Source organism: Mesoplodon mirus (assembly GCF_964341445.2).
Source record: "Mesoplodon mirus genome assembly, chromosome: 3".
Classification (NCBI taxonomy): domain Eukaryota; kingdom Metazoa; phylum Chordata; class Mammalia; order Artiodactyla; family Ziphiidae; genus Mesoplodon; species Mesoplodon mirus.
Genome location: NC_138978.1, coordinates 170,930,969 through 170,956,478, shown reverse-complemented (window position 1 = coordinate 170,956,478; position 25,510 = coordinate 170,930,969). Strand labels below are relative to the sequence as shown.

General features: G+C 39.6%; 1 protein-coding gene across 1 annotated transcript in view; it reads left to right on the top strand.

The window, feature by feature from the left end:
• Positions 1-19,987: 19,987 nt before the first annotated feature.
• Positions 19,988-25,510, top strand: part of MROH9 (maestro heat like repeat family member 9) — a gene marked incomplete at both ends in the record, with an annotated part of 197,252 nt that continues 191,729 nt past the window's right edge. Inside the window, one exon of the mRNA XM_082612264.1 lies at positions 19,988-20,073. Coding sequence (XP_082468390.1) covers positions 19,988-20,073 — 86 coding nt within the window. The remainder of the gene's footprint in view (positions 20,074-25,510) is intronic.

The window sequence follows — 25,510 nt, the reverse complement described above, 5'->3', positions numbered from 1 at the left end:
AAGAATTAAAGAACAAACAAACAGAGATGAACAATACAATAACTGAAATGAAAAATACACTAGAAGGAATCAATAGCAAAATAACTGAGGCAGAAGAACACAGAAGAGGCCTAGAAGACAGAATGGTGGAATTCACTGCTGAGGAACAGAATAAAGAAAAAAGAATGAAAAGAAATGAAGACAGCCTAAGAGACCACTAGTACAACATTACATGCAACAACATTTGCATTATAGGGGTCCCAGAAGGAGAAGAGAGAGAGAAAGGACCCAAGAAAATATTTGAAGAGATTATAGTCATAAACTTCCCTAACATGGAAAAGGATATAGCCACCCATGTCCAGGAAAGGCAGAGAGTCCCATATGGGATAAACCCAAGGAGAAACACGCCAAGACGCATAGTAATCAAAATGGCAAAAATTAAAGACAAAGAAATATTATTGAAAGCAGTCAGGGAAAAACAACAAATAACATACAAGGGAACTCCCATAAGGTTAACAGCTGATTTCTCAGCAGAAACTCTACAGGCCAGAAGGGAGTGGCATGATATACTTAAAATGATGAAATGGAAGACACTACAATCAAGATTACTCTACCGAGCAAGGATCTGATTCAGATTCGATGGAGAAATCAAAAGCTTTACAGACAAGCAAAAGCTAAGAGAATTCAGCACCACCAAACCAGCTCTACAACAAATGCTAAAGGAATTTAGCATTTCTTTCTCTAAGTGGGAAACACAAGAGAAGAAAAGGACCTACAAAAACAAACCCAAAACAAGTAAGAAAATGGTCATGGGAACATACATATCGATAATTACCTTAAACGTGAATGGATTAACTGCTCCAACCAAAAGACACAGGCTTGCAGAATGGATACCAAAACAGGACCCATATATATGCTGTCTACAAGAGACCCACTTCAGACCTAGGGACACATACAGACTGAAAGTGAGGGGATGGAAAAAGATATTCCATGCAAAGGGAAATCAAAAGAAAGCTGGAGTAGCAATTCTCATATCAGACAAAATAGACTTTAAAATAAATAATGTTACAAGACACAAGGAAGGACACTACATAATGATCAAGGGATCAATCCAAGAAGAAGATATAACATTTATAAATATATAGGCACCCAACATAGGAGCACCTCAATACATAAGGCCACTGCTAACAGCTCTAAAGGAGAAAATCGACAGTAACACAAAAATAGTGGGGGACTTTAACACCTCACTTACACCAAAGGGCAGATCATCCAAAATGAAAACAAGTAAGGAAACAAAAGCTTTAAATGATACAATAGACCAGATAGACTTAACTGATATTTATAGGACGTTCCATCCAAAAGCAGCAAAATACACTTTCTTCTCAAGTGCGCATGGAACATTCTCCAGGATAGATCACAGCTTGGGTCACAAATCAAGCCTCGGTATATTTAAGAAAATTGAAATCATATCAAGCGTCTTTTCTGACCACTAGGCTATGAGATTAGAAATGAATTACAGGGGAAAAAATGTAGAAAACACAAACACATGAGGGCTAAACAATACATTACTAAATAACCAAGAGATCACTGAAGAAATCAAAGAGGAAATCAAAAAAAAAACCTAGAGAAAAATGACAAGAAAACATGATGATTCAAAACCTATGGATGCAGCAAATGCAGTTGAAAGAGGGAAGTTTATAGCTATAGAAGACTACCTCAAGAAACAAGAAAAATCTCAAATAAACAATCTAACCTTACACCTAAAGGAACTAGAGAAAGAAGAACAAACAAAACACAAAATTAGCAGAAGGAAAGAAATCATAAAGATCAGAGCAGAAATAAATGAAACAGAAACAAAGAAAACAATAGCAAAGATCAATAAAACTAAAAGCTGGTTCTTTGAGAAGATAATATTAATAAACCATTAGCCAGACTCATCAAGGAAAGAGGGAGACGACTCAAATCAATAAAATTAGAAACGAAAAAGGAGAAGTTACAACAGACACCGCAGAAATACAAAGCATCCTAAGAGACTACTACAAGCAACTCTATGCCAATAAAATGGACAACCTGGAAGAAATGGACAAATTCTTAGGAAGGTATAACCTTCCAAGACTGAACCAGGAAGAGATAGAAAATATGAACAGAGAAATCACAAGTAGTAAAATTGAAACTGTGATTAAAAATCTCCCAACAAACAAAAGTCTAGGACCAGATGGCTTCACAGGTGAATTCTATAAAACAGTTAGAGAAGAGTTAACACCCATCCTTCTCAAACTCTTCCAAAAAATTGCAGAAGAAGGAACACTCCCAAACTCATTCTATGAGGCCACCATCACCCTGATACCATAATCAGAAAAAGATGCTACAAAAAAAGAAAATTACACACCAATATCACTGATGAATATGATGCCAAAATCCTCCATCAAATACTAGCAAACAGAATCTAACAACACATTAAAAGGATCATACACTATGATCAAGTGGGATTTATCCCAGGGATGCAAGGATTCTTCAATATATGCAAATCAATCAATGTGATACACCATATTAACAAATTTAAGGATAAAATCCATATGATCATCTCAATAGATGCAGAAAAAGCTTTTGACAAAATTCAACACCGATTTATGATAAAAACTCTCCAGAAACTGGGCATAGAGGGAACCTACCTCAGCATAATAAAGGCCACATATGACAAACCCACAGCAAATATCATTCTCAATGGTGAAAAACTAAAAGCATTTCCTCTAAGATCAGGAACAAGACAAGGATGTCCACTCTCACCACTATTATTCAACATAGTTTTGGAAGTTCTAGCCATGACAATCAGAGAAGAAAAAGATAAAAGGAATCCAAATTGGAAAAGAAGAAGTAAAACTGTCACAACTGTTTGCAGATGACATGATATTATACATAGAGAATCCTAAAGATGCCACCAGAAAACTACTAGAGCTAATCAATGAATTTAATTTAGTAAAGTTGCAGGATACAAAATTAGTGCACAGGAATCTCTTGCATTCCTATACACTAATGATGAAAAATCTGAAAGAGAAATGAAGGAAACACTCCCATTTACCATTGCAACAAAAAGAATAAAATACCTAGGAATAAACCTACCTAGGGAGACAAAAGACCTCGAAGCAGAAAACTATAAGACACTGATGAAAGACATTAAAGATGATATGAACAGATGGAGAGATATACCATGTTCTTGGATTGGAAGAATGAATATTGTGAAAATGACTATACCACCCAAAGCAATCTACATTTTTTATGCAATCCCTATCAAATTACCAATGGCATATTTTACATAACTAGAACAAAAAATCTTAAAATTTGTATGGAGACAAAAAAGACCCAGAATAGCCAAAGCCATCTTGAGGGAAAAAAACGGAGATGGAGGAATCAGACTCCCTGACTTCAGACTATACTATAAAGCTACAGTAATCAAGACAATATGGTACTGGCACAAAAACAGAAACACAGATCAATGGAACAAGATAGAAAGCCCAGAGATAAACCCAGGCACCTATGGTCAACTAATCTATGACAAAGGAGGCAAAGATATACAATGGAGAAAAGGCAGTCTCTTCAATAAGTGGTGCTGGGAAAACTGGATAGCTACATGTAAAAGAAAGAAATTAGAACACTCCCTAACACCATACACAAAAATAAACTCAAAATGGATTAGAGACCTAAATGTGAGGCCCAATACTATAAAACTCTTAGAAGAAAACATAGGAAGAACACTCCTTGACATAAATCACAGCAAGATTTTTTTGATCCACCTCCTAGAGTAATGGAAATAAAAACAAAAATAAACAAATGGGGCCTAATGAAATTTCAAAGCTTTTTCACAGCAAAGGAAACCATAAACAAGATGAAAAGACAACCCTCAGAATGGGAGAGAATATTTGCAAACGAATCAATGGACACAGGATTTATCTCCGAAATATATAAACAGCTCATGTAGCTCAATATTATAAAAAACAAGCAACCCAATCAAAAAATGGGCAGAAGACCTAAATAGACATTTTCCCAAAGACATACAGATGGCCTAGAAGCACATGAAAAGCTGCTCAACATCACTAATTATTAGAGAAATGCAAATCAAAACTACAATGAGGTATCACCTCACACCAGTTAGAATGGGCATCAGAAAATCTACAAACAGCAAATGCTGGTGAGGGTGTGGAGAAAAGGGAACCCTCTTGCATTGTTGAGGGTAATGTAAATGGATACAGCCACTATGGAGAACAATATGGAGGTTCCTTAAAAAACTAAAAATAGAATTACCATATGACCCAGCAATCCCACTACTGGGCATATACCCAGAGAAAACCATAATTCAAAAAGACACATGCACCCCAATATTCACTGCAGCACTATTTACAGTCACCAGGTCATGGAAGCAACCTAAATGCCCATCGACAGATGAATGGATAAAGAAGATGTTGTACATATATACAATGGAATATTACTCAGCCACAAAAAGGAACGAGATTGGGTCATTTGTTGAGATGTGGATGGATCTAGAGACTGTTATACAGAGTGAAGTAAGTCAGAAAGAGAAAAACAAATATCGTATATTAACGCATATATGTGGAACCTAGAAGAATGGTACAAATCAACTGGTTTGCAGGGCAGAAATAGAGACACAGATGTAGAGAACAAACGTATGGACACCAAAGGGGGAAAGCCACAAGGGGGTGCTGGTGGTGGTGTGATGAATTGGGCGATTGGGATTGACATGTATACACTGATGTGTATAAAATTGATGACTGATAAGAACCTGCTGTATATATATAAAAAATTATCAGTAGTTTTATGTGGAATACAAAAAAAAAAAAAAAAGAAAAGAAAAAGAATCGTCTGCCAATGCAGGGGACACGGGTTTGATCCCTGGTCTGGGAAGATCCCACATGCCATGGAGCAACTAAGTCCCTGAGCCACAACTACTGAACCTGCATGCCACAACTACTCAGCCCGAGTGCCACAACTACTGAAGCCCACATGCCTAGAGCCTGTGCTCCACAACAAGAGAAACCACCGCAGTGAGAAGCCCATGCACCGCAACAAAGAGTAGCCCCAGTTCGCCACAACTAGAGAAAGCCCACGCAGCAATGAAGACACAACGGAGCCAAAAATAAAATGAATTAAATAAATAAATAAAAATAAAACCACTGATCATTCCTATGATAAAAAAAAAGATTAATGGACTTCATCAAAATTCAAAACATTTGTCTGTGAAAGAATGTTAAGAGAATGAAGACAAACTAAAGTCTGGAAGAAAATATTTGCAAATCATATATTTGACAAAGTACTTGTATCCAGAATATATGAAGAAGTCTCAAAACTCAGGAGTCAAAACACAAACAACCTTGTTCAGAAATGGCAAATGATTTGAGCAGATACTTCATCAAAGAGGACACATTGATATCAAATAAACACATGAAAAAAAGACTCACATCTTTAGCCATTGGGTTAATGCAAATTCAGACTATGATGAGATAACACTAGATCGCTGGCAAAGATACAGAACAACTGAAACTCTCATTCATTGCTGTTAGTAATGCAAAATGGTATAGCCACTCTGGAAAACAGTTTAGCAGTTGTTATAAAGTTAAATATACACTTAACATATGACCCAACAATTCCACTCTTAGGTATTTACTTTAGTGAAATGAAAACATATATTCACACAAAAAACTGAACATGATTGTTTATAGCAGCTCTATTCATAATCACTCCAACCTGGAAATAGTCCAACTGTTCTTTAACAGCTGAATGGATAAACAAACTGAGATCCATCCACACAATGGCATACTACTCAGCAATGAAAAGCAGTGAACTATTGATATATTAATTGGATGTCTCAAAGATATTATGCTGACTGAAAGAAGCCAGTCTTAAAATGTTATATACTGTATGATTCTATGAATATGATATTCTTGAAAAGACAAACTTACAGTGACAAACAGATCAGTGGATGCCGGGAGCTAGGGATGGGGAGTGGAGTAGCTACAGAGGGGCATCATCAGCAGTTATTTAGGGTGAGGGAACAGTTCTGTATCCTGACTGTGGTGGTGGTTACATGAATCTCTACATGTGTTAAAGTTCATAGAACTGTACCTAAAAAGTCAATTTTACCATATGTTAATAATAAAAAGAATCATTAGGGGCAGCACCTTCCCAGGCTCTCTGGGTCACCAAATGCTGTCCTTGTTCTTGCATTCTGTTGCCACATTACCATCCTTTTCAAAAGTGATCTACACCAATCTAAAATATGGCACAAGTGTACCTATCCACAAAGAGAAACTGACTCATAGACATAGAGAACAGACTTGTGGTTGCTGAGGGGGAGGGGAGGAGGGAGAGGGATGGACTGGGAGTTTGGGGTTGGTAGATGCAAACTAATACATTTAGAATGAATAAACAACAAGGTCCTACTGTGTCGCAAAGGGACCTATATTCTATATCCTGTGATAAACCATAATGGAAAAGAATATTAAAAAAATCATGTCTATATGTGTATAACTAAGTCACTTTGCTGTACAGCAGAGATTGGCACAGCATTGTAAATCAACTATATACTTCAATAAAAAAATCATTGCCTAAAAAAAAAGAAAATTATAAAAACTTTGATAATACTCGGTTGGGGAAGAGTATGGGAAAACATGTCCTCTTATACACTGCTGTATTGAAATATGGCAATATCTAGCTAAATAAAAATGCACATACACTCAGAAAAAAGTGATCCACATCCACTTCTTCTACCTACTCCATAATATTCAGCATACGGTTCTCTGCCTCACTGAAACGGCTCCCTAAAGGCACTCATCATCCCTGTTCCTCTGCCCACATGGACTTCCTTAATAATTCTGGCCCACTCTGTCCTGTCATGTCTTGACTCCTATAACTCTTTCTGTATCCTTCTTCTTGGCACATATTCTAACACTTATATTATTCAAAAAATGTCTCAGGTGCATATACTGATCTGTCATAACCAAAAGTCTTTTTCTTCAAAAAGCATGGAGATAGAGGATAAACCTCAGACTTGCTGGAGCCACAGTAATCAAAACGTTATGTCGAAAAAAGAGCCAATATTAATTCTATGAGGGTGAGACCTTTGGGAGGATAGCTTAGGAGAAAATACCTAATTCTGATTGTCTACAAAATGATTAATTACAAAATTTCATTGAAGAATATACATACCATAACCAACATGCATACATGTGTACACACACAGTCATCTACATTAAGAATACAATTATCACTATCCATTCAAAATGACTGGTTGTGGTCATAGTGAGGCGGGGTGATAGTTTTTAAATTTTTTTTTAGATTGAACACACTCATAAAATTTCATTTTCATATCTCTTTTACACAACCTCCAGCACGTTTGCTTTGGCCTCTCTTGTAATTTTATTATTTTGATCAGCTATATTTTTGCAATCAAGTGCTGAAAGGGGCCAGAATATTTTGACATTGGTGAAGTTGTAAAATATTTTTACTCCAAACATTCTATCTTCAGCCAGACTTGTCTCTGTGTGGTTTTCTCTGCTGGAGATGCCCATTCCACATTCATTCAATACACACTGATTGACAACTTACCATGTGCCAGGTACAATGCTAGATGTTCTCAGTAAAGTGATGTATAAAACAGACATAGACACTGTGTTCATGGGGTCTACAGTCTAGTGACTGTAAGCAGACAAATGAGCCAGTATTTGCAGGAGCAATGTGTAAGGAAATGTAAGTTATGGATGCACATAGAAGAGGTGCCTGACCAAGTCACTGGAAGTCAGAGATGGTTTCCTGGAGGGAATGACTCTTGTCTGAGTTTTCAGAATAAATAAGAGTTAAATAGGCCAAGAATGATGGGAATGGATTGACAGAAGAAAAACGTGACAACATTAGGTCCAACAGTCCTGGGATTCTGGTACCATTGTAACCTGACATCTCAGAAACATGACTTCATTCTCCTGCAAAGCCATCCCTTGCTTCTCTGAAACACAGGATCTTCTGTCCTGTGAATGCAGCAGAATGTGTTGCCTGCATCTATTTTTGGCACTTCTACACTACCAGAAAGCAGAATAACTTTTCATATGGGTGATCCACTTAGGATCACAGGCTCTGGGATAAGAGTCCCTAGGTTTGCTCTGGGTTTGAATTCTGACTATGTGATATTTCACTACTTATTATCCTCTTTAGAGACTTCAGTTTCAACATCTATAAAATATGAGTAATAATACTTACTTTACAGGGTTATTATTGCAAAGGTTAAGCGAGCTCATATGTGCAACAGTTCATTTCTTTAGAACAGTGCATCACTATTGTTAAGCACCCAAAATAAATGTTACCTATTACTAATATATGTGCATGCCATAGTTTCCAAGCTAAATTGTAAGTTCCTGGAAGGCGAAACCAAGTTTTTATCAAAAAAGGCTAAGAGTATTCCACATAAAATTTTATTTAATTCCTTCAATAATTCCCTGAGTTTGATATTATTTTTCTCTTTTTTTTGAGTTAAATTTTTTTGAATTTATGTTTTTATTTATATTATTTATTTTTGGCTGTGTTAGGTCTTCACTGCTGCGTGGGTTTTCTCTAGTTGTGGGGAGTGGGGGCTACTCTTCATTGCAGTGCACGGGCTTCTCACTGCAGTGGCTTCTCTTGTTGCGGAGCATGGGCTCTAGGTGCGTGGGCTTCAGTAGTTGTGGCACACGGGCTCAGTAGTTGTGGCTCGCGGGCTCTAGAGTGCAGGCTCACGTTGTCGTGGCGCACGGGCTTAGTTGCTCCACAGCGTGTGGGATCTTCCTGGACCAGGGCTCGAACCCGTGTCCCCTGGATTCTTAATCACTGTGCCACCAGGGAAGTCCCAATATTATTTTTCTCTTGTTTCAAATGTGAAGGCTGAGGCTCAGAGATGTTAACTTAAGGTTGACAGCAAGTAAATGGGAGAATTAATCCCATGTGCCTCTCACCATAAAGACCCCGCCATTTCCATAACACAATTAAATAAGAGAAGGAAAATGTGTCACTCTGGGGTTTTGGGTTACAAACAACAGAAATGGAGATTGACTTATTTAAGCCAAAAGGAAATGATTGGAAGGTTACCTGGTAGCTCTCAGATTAATGGGATGGTTGGAGGGCAAGGTCTGAGAAGGGAAGTTGAGTGTCCAGAAACACAGCTTGTTTAGTATGCTACCATGGCCCTCAGTCTGGGACACCAAAGCAGAATCTAAACAGTCCCTGCTTCTTCTTGACAATGCTGTGGTTTTATCCAAAACAATAAATACACTTTAAATCTAGGAAATGGTGATGCTGGCTTTATCTGTTCTGCTTGGCCCTACCTGGATTCCAAGCCAACCTACCAGCATAAGTGCAGAAAGGAAAGATTCAGGTTTCAAGTGTTGGGTATTTCTTTGTAGACTTCTGGGAACTGAGATGATACAGAACAAACACAAAGAGGAGAAGGGGGCTGGGATTCTAGTTGCCATGAAAGAATCAAGGAAAAGTTCAAGCATAACGCAAAACGAGGAAAACAAGGAAACATAAACACAAATATTAAGTCTAGGAAAAGATCCTAATGAGGATTAAGAAAACAAGACTAGTTTTATATAATGTTTGTGAATAAGAAAAAAAACAGAGAATCAATATCTAATAATATGGGAGATCCTGGTTTAGAGATCAAAATAGAAACAACCAGGCTAATTACAGGAGGAGCTTAGAGGGGGCCAAAAGAAGAGACTTTTGGGGTACAGAAAGCGTTATTCTAAAAGGAAATTAAGAGTTCCAGTTCCCCTCCCCCCTCCTCCACAAAACTAAAAGGCTGTTTGGGCCTCCTCACATTTTCCAGCAAGATCACAGATTCCTAACTGGGTCACGTGAACACTAAATCCTTTCATATTTTCTTTGATGTGTGAGTGTGTAAGGTGGGGCGTCCAAACTGTCTCTGAGCCCATAGCTTCAGAGACAGACACACAGACAATGGACAGGGAAGAGAATAACTATCTAACTTCTCAAAGTAGCATAATTTAACATTAGAGTTCAGTGCTGGTTTTTTTTGTTTGTTTGTTTGTTTCATGAAAATGTATTTTATTTTAAATATAGCAGTGTGTACATGTCAATCCCAGATCAGTGCTGTTTTTAATCCAGATCCTCCACCATAAGCTGTGTCTGCAACAAGAGATATAATCGGGATTTTTCTCTATGTGAATTGAGGGAATTGTTAAAATCATTTTAACTATCATTTACTGAGGACTTCACATCAAGCATTATTCTATGTGCATTCATTAAATCTACATATCAGTCTATGGGGTGAATAAAATTAGTCTCCATTATACAGAAGAGGACGTGGAAGCCAGTGGGTTTAGATAATGTGCCCAAGTTCACACACAAAGAAAGCTGGGACTTTAACTTAGGTCTGTGGAACACTTCGGCAGTTTAGCTGATTTCTGCTGCAGATAAAAAATACTGACCCCTTAAATCCTAAGGCATATGTTGTTCAACATAGCAGGGGATCTGGAGGGCGGACTGTTCAGCAGTACAGTGATGTCATCAAGGACTGAGGTTTCTATCTTTCTACTCTGCCGTATGTGTTGGTGCTATCTCATGTCTCAGAGCACGAACAGTATGTAGCAGTTTAGGCATCCCATGAAGACATGACCACATTTGTTTAAAAAGAGGAGGTGGGGGGGCTTCCCTGGTGGCGCAGTGGTTGGGAATCCACCTGCCGATGCAGGGGACACGGGTTCGTGCCCCGGTCTGGGAAGATCCCACAAGCCGCGGAGTGGCTAGGCCCATGAGCCATGGTCGCTGAGTCTGCGCATTGGAGCCTGTGCTCCGCAACGGGAGAGGCCACAACAGTGAGAGGCCCGTGTACCGCAAAAAAAAAAAAAAAAAAAAAAAAAAGAGGAAGGGGCATGTCCTCCATAAATCTCTTTTTTATTAGTGAGAAAATCCCCCCCCCAATGTCTCCAGTAAGTTTCTCCACATATACTATTGACTAGTATTAAGTCACATGTCTACGCCTAAATCCAGTCGCCTTCCAAGACCATGGAATTACTATTATTGGCTTAGATCAATCATGATTCACTGTCTGAGACTGTTACAGGGGTCAGTTTCCCTTAGCAAGCAAAAGAAGGGGGTGCATAGGGAAATGGGTGGTGGTGACGGCAGTTGGGAAGGCAAGAAAATTTCTCTGCCACAGATACTACAAAACAATTCTTGTTCTAGAAACTAATTTAGTTCTAATACGAGTGATGGAAATGGAGGAGAGAGGAGGAAAGGAAAGCCAAGGCAAGGAGGGGGAAGGAAAGGGAAGTAACACTTACTGAGAATTTATTGTATAAATTATGTTAGCCCCTTTCGCATACTTCACCATACATTCTTTCTATGGTACTTTTATTGTACCCATTTTCTAGACGCTCTATAAAGACCTTCAAATCGCACTGCCCCAAATGGAGGAATGATCATTTTAATCCAAACTGATTGATTAGAACGTACATGTTCTTTTGCTCTTAGGGGAGATGGATTAGAAGTTATCCACTTTAGATTCAAGTATAAAGGAGACTAATATCAAAGGAAAACTGCCATCTTTTCCTGGAAAACTAGTCTAATGCCTCTTGGCACCTTCAAATCTCTCAAAACCCCAAATTAAGCTAAGTCACTAGTTCATTACTTATATTCGTGGCCTGCTGTGCCATTGTCTAGGTTGTATTTCTTGGTATTGGGTAAGTAAGGAAGAGGAGATTTTTATGACCCTCCACTGGATCCTTATTACCATATATCAGAAGCTATGACAACCATAGACAGCACTGGTAGGGAACCAAGAAAAAAAAAAAAGAAAATCAGAAAAAACACAGGCAGGAATGGTACAGGAACTCCAAGAGGGGCTTCTAATATTTCCTCGTTATTGAAAATTACACTTCATAAAAACTCTTGTTCATTTAAAGTTTGAAGAATGACAGAAAAATGGCTTTCAGACTTAGGTCTGCTAAATGTAGGATAAATCAAAAAAGATGGAACAAGGAGAAACTTCAAGAAAAGCAAAACAGAAAGTCAGTATGCAGTATAAATAACACTTCATCAGTGCTGTAGTGTCTTACAAAACAGCCTAGAAAATTCCACGGTGTAATCGTAGTATACAGTGCAGGAGAGAATAATTTACTATCATTAGGGGTTTGTAAGCCCTACCATGGAAAGGGGAATGTTCACATATAACTCTTTAATGATAGTGGACTTGCAGGCATAAATCCCTAAATGATGAGATGTGAATACATTCTAGAAATTCAAGTTTCTGTTGGGTAAGAAAAAGTCAGGCTGTCTGGTTTGACTGGCTTGCATATCAAAGTCTGTTGCTGATCTGCTGAGAACTGCAACCTTGGGAGTGAGCTATATCCATTCTACATCTTAAGAAGGGCAACCCTCAGGGGTAGGGCATAGTGGTTTAATCTTTTACTCATCAGGCACACATCAACACTATAAACACACAAGTTTTAGTTAGTGGTAGTCTATGCCAAAGGCATGGCAGCCTGCCACACCATCCAAAAACACTCTCAGCAATAACTCAAGTGTTTCCTGTCAGGAAAGCTTTTTTCTGTGCTAAGTTTTAGATATTCAGCTTAGTGTGGATCCAAAACAAAAATGAGGAACAGGAAAAATTAATAATTTTACACTCCACCCTCCAAACTCCCTTTTCCTCTCTTAGCAAAGTTTCTTGTCTCAGTGCTCTTTAATTCTCACACTCTCTTCAATGAAATCATCTCTAAAGCAAAGATTTGAAATTTATTAACACGGAAGTGCAAAGGAAAGACAGGAGTTTAAATGTTACTTCTCCCAGAGGCATTAAAAAAATTTTTTTAACCTCCATCCAATCTTTAAGCTAAGCAAGATTTAGAAACTTTTCCTAAGGGGTGTTCACCAGACAAAGATGCCTAGATGTTGGACGAGAAGTAGGGAGTTCCCAGAGGCTGGATTAGATCATATGGTGTGTGAGTGCGTGTGCGTGTGCGTGTGCGTGTGTGTGTGTGTGTGTGTGTGGTGGTGCATATTGGTGTGTGGGGGGGAATCATTACATCAGGTTGTGTGTTCAGCCTGATTCCCACCCTGATTTCATCTTCTTTCAGCACCTGCAGCAGGATTGATAATCCACATTCATTCCTCCCTCCTTCAAGTACTCTAAAAGGGGGAGAAACTTTTACTTGACTAGTACTGCTATGCAATGGCATCCCTCTCTCTCCCCCACTCCCCCATGAAAACGAAACTATGCATCCCACTGTTACACCCTGGAAATACAGGTTGTCCCCAATGCCCCATCTCTGCTCCGCTGGCAGACCACCTAGTCAGCTGCAGTCTCGTCTTTCAAATTTCTCAGGTGTGAGCCACATGCCACTCTATGTGCTGAGCGCCAGAGAACACATAAACACATATCAAACTCTCCAAAATGCCCGTTTCCCTAGAATTACTGTTGGAGACGTGGTGAGGACGGAACACACGGTACACTGACAGCACTTTCAAAAACCCTTTCTGATTTTACACTCCTCGGGCACTTTAACTTCAAATGTTTATGCAAACACGTGGGTGCCAGGCGAAGGTACTGAAGCCTGTAATTAGGCATCTTCTTGCAAACCCTGTTTGTATAATCTTACACTGGGGTATGGGAGGAGTTGGAGCCTATTTTCTTGGAGCCATGGGTGAAACTAAGACTGGAATCATTTCATTTTGACAACCTGTTACTTGTGGGTATGTTGGGGGTGGCACAGGGTCCCATGACTAGAAACAGTGTCCACAGGAGACAAAAGAACCAGCCTATCAAAGCACAGTGTTTGGAAGAAATCAGTCCTGGAAGAACCATGGCTCCTTCTGGTTCTTTGAAACATAGGCAAACATTTAGTTTACACCTGAAGAGGAGGCTTTCCTCGTCTGCATTTTACTGCTTCATGTTGGCAAACCTGTTCTTTCAGAGCACATGCTGCTTTCTTTATTGGACACTTAGAGTGACACATCCCTGTTGATGGGGTACACACGGCGGGAAGGAGAGGCTGAAGAGCCAGAGGGGAAGAGAGGCAGAGGCGTTCCCAGGAAGTTCCTTTGGGGAAACTTTTATGTTAGCCAGCAGCAGCAACAACGATAAACCATCCTGCAGGGGACTGACTTAGGTTTCTGTTCTAAAACAGAACTTTTGCCATCAGAGGGTTTTCATTATTCCGGTCTGCAGCAGGAGTGGCTTGTGGTCAGTCTCAACATTGCTAGAGAAGCACAGAGTGTTTTCTTAAAAGTCCCAAACTGCTTGTGTTCTTTTTAAACAGAATCAAATATAGAGATATCTCACTTATCCAGCCCCACAGGGAACTGGATAAGGCCATTCCACAGAAATGCATTTTTTCAGATAATATTTAAGTCTGTGCCATGATTTAATAAAGTTTGTAAAAGTGTTTTTGTTTTTGTTTTTTTTCTCGTCCTCCCTCTTTTATTCTGGTCCTTACAACAACCCATAAAATAAGGGATGGGAGGCTTTATTATCCCACCTGTAGCCTGCCTTGCCCCCATGACACAGGCAGAATACCTCGTGTTTGCCTTCTGTGGCTCTGGGTCTTCTGATCCCAGGTGTAGTTCAGGAGTCTTTTCAGTATATCACATATAGGATACCTTGGTAAATCCCATTTTTATTCACTATTAGTGAAGAGAAGAGTTGAAGTAAATGCATTAAGTGTTTTCAGCCAACTTTTTAAGTGCCCAGTTCTATTAGGTACTGTTGAAGTTATTTAGGTTTAATCAAGAACAGAGAGAGAGAGATTGGATTTAGAAAACTCTGGGATGCAATTAGTGGGGTGGCTGGAAGGCTACTGGCTGTGGCAGAGACTGGGAGGCAGGTCACTACTAGGAGGGCAAGTTAGGAAGGACAAACAGAAGTGAGAGCTGGATGGGCAGATCAGGAACCTGAGAGAGGCGGGCAGAGTCGAGTGGAGTCTTTATTAAGACAAGCCAGAGCTGGGCAAGACACAGTAAGGTCATGTGAACAGTCACCTGCTGCTCACTAGTTAGCCATTTCTTCATAGGTGGGATCACCTGGACTGGCCCACTCTTCAAGAATCCAGCTCCAGAGCTTCTGGGGTTTTAAGAGGATACTAATAGAACGAGAGACATGGTTCCTGATCTCAAAGCTTTTACCATTCTAAGTTGACCCAGAAATGTCTTATTTCCTATGACTATATCAAGTTTCATTAGCTTTTGAAAAAAAATGAAATTATCTTACTGGCATTTTTGGAAGTCTCTTTCCATTTTAAGTATTTTCAATACCCTCATTTGGAAACATGTAAATCCTACACTATCAAACATTTAAAGTTGAATCTTGGGTTCTCTATTGCCCTTTTGAGAGTTGGAGAGCAGAGACATTTGCTGAAAGGAGAAAAGGCAGTACTGTATCAGACTTCAAAAGCAGCATATTCCAGGGAACTCCCTGGTGGCCCAGTGGTTAAGACTCCTTGCTTCCACTGCAAGGGGCCAGGGTTCAATCCCTAGTCGGGGAACTAGGATCCCACAAGCCGTGCAGTAACCCTCCCCCCACTCCCACCACAAAAAGCAGCCTATTCCTGAGATAAATGCCTAAGCAGAAGGAGAAATAGGCGCATCCTTTGAACACCAAAGAAAGTCTGCCTTCTTCATACTTGGTATATTTCTTCCACATAAAGAAATCCATGTCTGCCATCTCCTGACCCCTCTTCCCTGCTTTTGCCTTCTCCTTTTCCTCCTCCCATGGGCCGGCTACATTCCTGAGCTGACTTAATCAGCTCCAGTGTTGACCGAAAGAGTTCCTACCTTAATTCAGGACTCCCAGCCCCTTCCAACAGTGACTTCATACTGATGATGGAGCTTTGGGAGACTGAGGTTCTTGTTTTTGAGTCTGAGTCTGTATTAGCACTTTAAACACACCCTCCCAGCCATTATAGCCTCTCGGAAACCTACCAGCTGTTCCAGTTCACGCTGGAGCTTCTGTTCTGAGCCTCCTACTGAGGAACTCGTTTCCCAGGTCCTTTCTTCAGATCCTGCCTTTTCCTTCTCCAGACAAAGGAGTTCTTCCCCTGAACCCAGGCCAGGGGCTAGTGCCTGGGTACCCAAGTACCCAGCCCCTGACAATTGTCTGCAAGTTGGTCTGGATTACAGGATCTGAGTGTCACATGTTGCCAGGATTCCCAGCTGTTGGGTCCTACAGGGTGCTGCATTATCATGTTGGGTCCTTGGTGCCAACCATATCTCTGAAACTTCACTGAAGATCAAAATAATTTTTCCCTCCCCTACTTTAGTCATGATAAACCACCCCTTTTAGTCCCTGACAGTGGCATACCATTATCTGTCTACTGCCAGCCCTGGACCCTTCTCCTTATAGCTCCTATCTTACTTGTTTACTTAGAAATCCTGATGGAAAATAGTCTTTATGAGCTATTAAAATCCTCTCTCAAATGTCTTCTTAAAAATACAAAGACTTTCAGGAAAATATAAAATAGGGTTAGTGTTAATCGACATAAATTATTTTCATTGGAAAATTATAGGCAGCACTGAAGTGTAATAAGAAACTTGGGTTTATGTTTGTGTTGAGGGATGGAAAGAAATCTGAAGAGATGAAAAATTGCAAGTACAGAAGATTGACTTTTCTCAATTTTGCCAACACTGGCACGAGGGAGTTAAATTTCTGCCTAATAAATGTATTAAACCATAAAAATACTTTTTTTGTCAGTTAACTTAGTTCTGGAAATTCTAAAGGGAGACTTTCAAATAAGCACAATTAATCACTCCCAATTCAGCCATTCTGAAACACTTAAAGTATTTCTGAAACAATGGAAGAGTCAGAAAATATCTTCTATGAAAGTTTTTTGATATACATTTCCGTATCCTAAATTGTAAACTACTTTAGAAGACAGATAATTTCATGAAGGTTTGCATCTTGAGAACTCTGGAATTGAATAGAACAAGTTCTATGTTGGGAAATGGGAGCTGTTTGTTTCTGGGTTCTAGTCTATACTTTGTCTTTTACTTTTTCTCTTTCTTCTATCCACTTCTGAGCTGAATGCTCATTTTAAAAATCCCCTTAGAGCACCTAGTTCTATGATTAAAACTTGGTAGGTGCTGAATAGTGCTTGTTAAAATGAATTGAAGACAACATGACTACATATGGACCCATTTTACCTATAATCCTAGGGCAAGACTGACTTTTTGTTTTTCTGTTGTGTGATGAAAGCCAGTTGGCAGAGAGCTAGCAGCCTTTCATTCCGTGGAATCACTTTTATTATTTATTTACTATTTGTGGCACAAACATGTTTCCAGGAACTTAAGCAACTAAAATGTAGTTTTCTACTTAAATTCAATCCCTCTGTTTAGAAACCTTCTATCTATCAGGGAGAGTTTGGCAAAATTCAGAAACTAGTAAGAAAAAAGTGACTGCAACTATTCTTGGGATAGAGGAGAACAGAGAGAAGAAGTATTGATTGAATCCTTTCATGCTTAACAGACCCATAACTGTTTCCAGAACCAGTTCAAACTAATTCTGTGTCTTGCACTGTTTTATTTTGGGCTTAACAAACTTTAGGACCACAGAAGGGAAACCTGGTTTGGCAAAACATTTTAGACTGTTCTTTTCTCTCCACTCTTATTCTCTCTTTTTCTTAAATAGTTTGGGTCTTGGCAAAACCAAAAAGTGTTTTTTCCTAGTGCTTTTTAGTTTTTTGTGTTTAATTTTTAACTAAATGTACATTTCAAAGGAAACGTAACCCAGCTGTTTCTTATTCTTTTGCACTCAACAAAATGGTACTTTGTAAAAGCCATTCAATGTCCAAGAAGCCATGAGCCCCTTTAAAAAAAAAAAGCAAGGCTTTCTTTTCTTTGAACCAAGAATGCAAGCTTCGCCAAAAGAGAAGAGCTGGAACCAAGAAAGACTTGGATTTGGTTTAATTTAAACTCAGAATTTATAAGTGAGAGAATGGTTGCAGCCTTGGCCTGATGTAGGTATTTCCAGGTAACTGAAATTTAACTCTTTTATTTATGAGCCCCGACCACATCCAATAGTGGCACTTCTATATTCCCTTCCCTGGGGACTTCTTAGAAGAGAAAATAGCGTCTATGTGTCTGTGGATGCTGGGGGTGGAGAGGCATGGGAAGGAGGGTATAGCGGGAGGGTTAATAATCCTACATATATAGTTGCACTGGGGAAAAAAAAGTAGAATGAACCCTGATGATTATTATTTGGGTTTATTATCTTTATTTTCACAGAAATAAAGATAAAATTTACTTTTAAAGAGTTTACAACTAGTTTACTAAACAAATGTAACACAATAAAAATGCAAAGAGATATGCTTAATTTACTTATGAGAGAGGAAATTTCCAAATTTTGGAAAGACTTATTTGCAATACATAAATCTGTATTTTGATTACAAATTTTATGTTTTTACTAAAGTAGTTTGCTGAAGTTCCTCCACTTGGCAACATTTTGTTGTCCTAATTAGAAGTTATTGAGTAATTGGGAGAAAAAAATTATTTCTTTAAAGACATTTTATAATTCTAACTTTCACTCATGGAGAACAAACTTTCCTCATTTTCCTATTGCTCTGAATTAAATTTTGAGTTAAAAAGAGATGTATAAAATATTCTTGCAGACTTTGCTTTGAAAAAATGTTGTTCACATGATAAACCCGAGTTTAGTAAGAATTCTGTTGATGCTGCAGCAAATTTTGCCAGCACACATAATTTCTTACTGGTATAATATAGGAGCACTCAAAAACATACCACTTCCTACTATAAGATTACTTTGCATCTCTTGTCTCTAATATTCTTTTAGTATCGTCTGATAATGTTTTATACTTGTTCTTACTTGTAAAACTTTTATTCTAAGTGAGGTTCAGCACACATGTACTGAGAGGGTAAAGAAGCACCAGGGCCTCTAAATCATTAGAACTTTTGTGGGAAGTAGGAAAAGTTCCCTGTTCAGGTTAGATGTAGCTGCCAGGCACGGTTTGCAAAGTGGACAGTGCCTATGTGCAAATAGAAAGGAGCTCATTCCTTTTGGTGGCTACAGCCCTCAGCTTGGAGAGGATTTCAGGGCTGGATTTCAGGCTTTGCTGACCCCACTGCTGAACTAGCACAACTGCTCAGACCTGAGAACTGCATTCACTGTCTGGGGAGATGAAAGGAATTTGGAGACAACTCCTGTCTCATGAATAACTTTAAGAAGTTCACTTGTGGGCTTTAAGATTTAAACCCCCATATCAACCTCTCCTGCAAAAACTTCAGGAAAGTCTCTATTGTTCAATAACGCTGTTGGTGCTGGGGATTCCTTTCCTCTGGGGAATATAAAGTAGTATTAAAATTTGCATCAAAATGAACTCAAAGTTTCAACCGAGGACAGGAGACATCTGAATCAGAAAGTTAACTAAGCCACTTTCCTGCCTTGGAGTAAATCACTGTCTAGTGGTGGGAGATGGACAACCTAAACAAGTAATTTGAATCAACCTGGTAATATTCATATACTCCATATGCAGAGGGTATGCTCTCTCAGAGGGCAGAAGCCAGGTCTAAGCTGTGTCCTGGACAACCTCTAGCAATGTTGCAGGTGTGTGGTAAATACTTACAGAACTGAATAAAAGAAATATTGCCATTCTAGGTCTATGTACTAATCCACGTCTCTTACCTTCAAAAAGTTTGCTTGAAGTAAATGAATTATCATTGTATTTACTTTCCCTCAGATCCAAAGGAAATGAAATATTTTGAGAAAAAAAGTGACTGGGCAACTCTGAGGCATTTTTGGAAACCACGTGTGTTTCCTTCTTTCCTTATTGCTTAAGAGATAGATACCTGAATGAAATTTAAATGTGATAATATGTGCAGATTGTTCTTAAATTAGAAATAGAAAGCACTATGGGAGCTTGGCATTATGAGAAATTTGGGCTACTTTGGGCATTTATTTCATAGTAATGAGTGTGTGACAGAAGGAAAAGGATAAAAAAGAGCTATGACAACATGGACTTATCATCCTTCCAGCCTGGTGCACGAGCTCCCAGAACAGCTTAGTGACAAATGTAGTGAAGGACGGAATCTGTAAGTAAAGGGACTAGGGTCGGTGGGGCCACATGAGGGCTGAGCAGGTTGGTGACAACTGGCTTGAGCAAAAATGGAAGATCTGGAAAAGTTAGAGCTCTCGGGCTATCTGGCTAGTTGATATTGTGGAAAAGATGGAAAGGCTAGAAAGGGTCTGCATATAAAAAGTCTTTCTAAAATGTATCATTGTCATTATAGTGCCCATAAGTCTTTAAGACTTTCCTTTCCTCCTTGGGGTTTTAAAATTCCAGTACCCTTGGTTTTCATAAGCTTTTCAGCCATTATGAGTTAATAACTTAACCAAGTGTTGCTTTTTACCTGTGACAACAATTCAAAAAGGCAAGTCTGTGCGGAGGCTGGAAGTAGATGTGACTGGATGGAGAAAGGAGGCTAAGAGGCAACGTGGGAGGAAGCCAAAGGAAATCTATGCCTGCTTCACAAATTTATGCAAGAATAGACTTACTCTGCAAAACTGACACCACCCTTGTGACGTGACACTGTGATAATCAAGATTTAAACTCTAATTTTCTTCTGCTTGCTTGGAAAGAAGGAAGAAAATGCACATATATTTAGCATCTGCCAAGTATTAGGTGCTTTCATAAATGATTTCTTATGTATTTCTCACAACAGCCACATGGAATGCATGTTTATCATTTCCATAGTGAGCAAAGAAGAGCTAGAAGTTAAACCAGGACTTCAAACTCTAAGTCCAATTCTCTTTTTGCTCTTCCAAGGTTTTCTGAGGCTAAAAATAAGCTTGTTCACCTCTGCTTCTACTTCTTTTTTCCCCTTTTGATTATTCTACTGGAATTTTGGAAATTCTTAGAGTGAAATTTTCTCAGAACAACTCCCTGAGTTAGGTATTATTGCCCCAATTTTTAAGTGAGGCAGTTGAGGCACAAAGATTAAATAATGGGCCCAACGTTGCACAGCTAGATAACAGTGCAGCCAGGACACAGTTTCAGGCATGCTGACTCCAAAGCCCATGCTCTGAACCACTGGGGACTCCTCCACATTGATGTCTCTAGGGAGCCACCTCCCAGTGTTGACTGTGACCTCCCTGGCATCCTGGGGACCCACTAGCTGATTTGTTGTGTGTATCAGCACAGATGAGAAAAGTATCTAGTGACCTTCACACTGAGGCTTTCTGCACCTAGATGCACACAGCATGCCTATTGCACATTCCCTTCAGCAAGGTCAAATCAGTGATGGGAAAACTGAAGAATCTTGTCTGGTGTTGAGTTCCTATGACTGCTTTCACCCTTGTCTTGCCCAAGACTGATCCAGAATTTAATGGGAACCAGAGTGATTGGAAATATTTTGCAGAGAAAAGGGAACTATTTCAGACTTCTCATTTTGTTATAATGAAAAAACTATCAAGGAAAAACGTCAGGGAGTGAACACTGCCATCTTCTCTCCACCCCCATGGAAAGCAATCCAGCATCAGGATACAGGGTGTCTCTCATAACTCTACCCCTCACTTGCACATAAATCATCCTCCAATTGCAGATCAGGCATAAATCCTTCCGAAACCACGGTGCTCACTAAATGTTACTGTGTTATTAAGACATAAATACTGTGTCAGCTTGATGAAATGTCTCAGGCCATCGAGTTAAACAAGTCAAGGCAGCTACCTAATGATTTCCAAACATTCGATTATTAAAGTTCAGACAAGAGGTTTGAGAGAAAAGTCATGTTAAGATGGACTCTACCCAGCTGTTTATCACATTTGTTCAGCGACCAATAGCCATAATGACTCCCCAAACTCTGAACTCCATCTCAGAAAAAGGGTCTAGAGTGGACAACATAGGTCACCAAGGAGAAGAAGCCCAGAATTTGGGGGGCCTTTTTTGACCTTTGCAATTTTCATTACATGAATCACAGGCTTGCTGCCACTCTCAGATATCTCTCCTTCTTAAGTCTGTCACTAGGGCATCTTTTACAAGGTGGAGAGTGAAACATACTCATTTTGCCAAAGAGATGCGATCCCAATGAGCTGATTATAGCCCCAACTTACGTAAGTACAAAATAGCGCCTTATAGCTGGATAGCTCCTTAGAATTTTGTCCACATCTTCTTCTCCTCTCTCCCTGATACTTCACAGGAAAATTGAGATGATCAAAAATGAACCTTCCTGACATCTTGCCTCCGCACTACAAATTTATCTGCATCTCCTTTTCCATCCCTGATGTCAGGATGGGAGAACTCTTCTTCCTCCTCCACCTATTCCAGAATCTCATCATTTTCCCCCTTCTCTTTCCTGAGATACTTCTCTCTATGAAAAAGTTTCTCTCCTGGCTCTATTTGCAGCCTCTTCTTTTTACTGGCCCCTTCCCATTAGCGTTTAAACAAGCTCAAGTCCTCCACATATTTGACTAAACAATTATACTACTGTCAAACTCTACCCCCTATCTACTGCCTTATCTATGTCCTTCTTTCTCTGCTAAGCTTTTTGAAAGAGGCTCTCTCACTGTCTTCTCTGCTTCACCTCTCATTCAATCCTCACACCACCCCAGTCTGACTTCTGCCCCTAAAAACTCCTCTGGAATGGATCCTGCCAAAGTCACTGTGTAGGTTAGAAGTCTCTGGCTGCAGGTAACAGAAAATCCAACGCAAACTGGGTTAAATCACAAGGGAGATTTGAGACTCATGTAATTGGGAAACCAGGAGTAGAACAATGGTCAGTGGCTCCAGGTCTATACTCCCACATGAATTAGCTGGGTGCAAAATGGCTGCAGTAGATCTGGACTTCACATCAACACACAATGATATTCAGAAGAGCAAAAGCCATCTCTTCTTGTGTCTCTCTTTTGGGGCACAGAATGATTTCCTAGAAACTCCCAGAAAACATTTTTTGTTATTTCTTAATGTGAATTTTATGTGTTATGCTCATTTCTGAAACAAGCTTTAAGGCCAGGGGAATACCATGCGAATGCCTTATTTATACGTGTTGAAATTCTTCTAATATCAGTGGTTCTCAACCTGGAGTTATTTTGCCCCCAAAGGGACAAATGGTCATGTCTGGAGTCAGTTTTGATTGTTATGACTGTGACTGTGGTGCTAATGGTATCTAGTGGGTGGAAGTAAGAGATGCTGTTAAATATCTTATGGTGCATAGGACAGCCCCCAACAACAAAGGATTATCTGGCCCCAAATGTCAATAGTATCATCATCTGTCTTTATTTTCCCACATCTCATCAATCACAGCCTCTGTCAATGCCAAATCCACAGAGTAGAAGGACTCGAGCTCACCTCCTCTCAGGAAAACACCAAAATCACAAGTAACTGCTGAAAAACCATTGACAAAAAAGACAGAACCTACCAAAAAGGTACAGTCTACATCCAAAGACAAAGAAAAAGCCACAATGAGATGGTAAGAGGGGCGAATTTGTGATACAATCAAATCCTATACCTGCCAGGTCGCTGAACCACAAACTGGAAAAAATTATATTGCAGAGGTTCTCCCACAGGAGTGAGAGTTCTGAGCCTGATGTCAGGCTCCCCAGTCTGGGGGTCTGGCATCAGGAAGAGGAGCCCCCAGAGCATTTGGCTTTGAAGACCAGCAGGGCTTGATCACAGAAACTCCACAGGATTGGGGAAAACAGAAACTCCACTCTTGGAGGGCACACACAAGGTCTTGTGCACACCAGAACCCAGGCAAAAAGCAGTGACTTCATAGAAGCCAGAGCCAGACCTACCTGCTGGTCTTGGAGTGTCTCCTGGGGATGCAGGGGTGTGGCTGTGGCTCACTGTGGGGACAAGGACACTGGTGGTGGATGTACCAGGGAGTACTCATTGGCGTGAGCTCTTCTGGAAGCTGCCATCTTGACATCAAGACCTGGCCCCACCCAACAGCATGTAGGCCCCAGTGCTGGGACATCTCAGGCCAAACAACCAACAAGATGGGAACACAGCTCCACCAACAAGATGGGAACACAGTTCCACCCATCAGCTGACAGGCATCTAAATTCTTCCTGAGGCCACAGCCACCTCTAAACACACCCACTGACATGGCCCTGTGCACCAGAAGGTCAAGATCCAGCTCCACCTACCAGTGGGCAAGCACCAGTCTCTCCCACCAGGAAGCCTGCACAAGCCTCTTAGACCAGCCTCTCCCACCAGAGTGCAGACACCAGAAGTAGGAGGAACTACAATCCTGCAGCCTGAGGAATGAAGACAGCAAATACAGAAAGTTATAAAAATGAGATGGCAGAAGAATATGTTCCAGATGAAGGAACAAGATAAACCCCCAGAAGAACAATTAAGTGAAATGGAGATAGGCAATCTACCCAAAAAAGAATTCAGAGTAATGATAGTAAAGATGACCCAAGATCTCAGAAAAAGAATGGAAGCACAGACCAAGAAGGTACAAGAAATGTTTCACAAAGAGTTAGACTATATAAAGAACCAACAAAGAGAGTTGAATAATACAATAACTGAAATGGAAAATATACTAGAAGGAACAGCAGAATAAATGAGGCAGAAGAATGGATAAGTGAGCTGGAAGACAGAATGGTGGAAATCACAGCTGCAGAAAAGAATAAAGAAAAATAAATAAAAATAAATGACAGTTTAAGAAACCTCTGAGACAACATTAAATACATGAACATTCGCATTATAGGTGTCCCAGAAGGAGAAGAGAGAAAGGGCCTGAGAAAATATTTGAAGAGATAATAGCTGAAAATGTTCCTAACATGGGAAAGGAAACAGTTACTCAAGTCCAAGAAACACAGAGGTCCATACATGATAAATCCAATGAGGAACATGCTGAGACACATATTAACCAAACTGACAAAAATTAAAGACACAACAAGGGAAAAGCAACAAATAACATATGGGGGAATCTCCAAAATGTTATCAGCTGATTTTTCAGCAGAAACTCTGCAGGTCAGAAGGGAGTGGCTTGATATATTTAAAGTGATGAAAGGGAAAAACCTACAGCCAAGAATATTCTACCCAGCAAGGCTCTTGTTCAGATTCAGTGGAGAAATAAAAAGTTTTACAGACAAGCAAAAGCTAAGGGAATTCATCACCACCAAACCAGCTTTACAAAAATGCTAAAGGAACTTCTCTAGGCAGAAAAGAAAAGGCCACAGCTAGAAACAAGAAAATGGCAAATGGGAAAGCTCACCAGTAAAGGCAAACATACAGTAAATGTAGGAAATCATCCACACACAAATATAATATCAGTACCAGCAATTGTGAGGAGAGCACAAATGCAGGATATTGGAAATGAATTTGAAATTAAGAGACCAGCAACTTAAAACTATCTTGTATATACATAGACTGCTATATTAAAAACCTCATGGTAACTGCAAACCAAAAATCTACAATAGATATACACACAAAAAAGAAAAAGGAATCCAAACACAACATTAAAGACAGTCATCAAGTCACAGGAGAAGAAAATAAAAGAGGAAGGTAAGAAAAAAGACCTA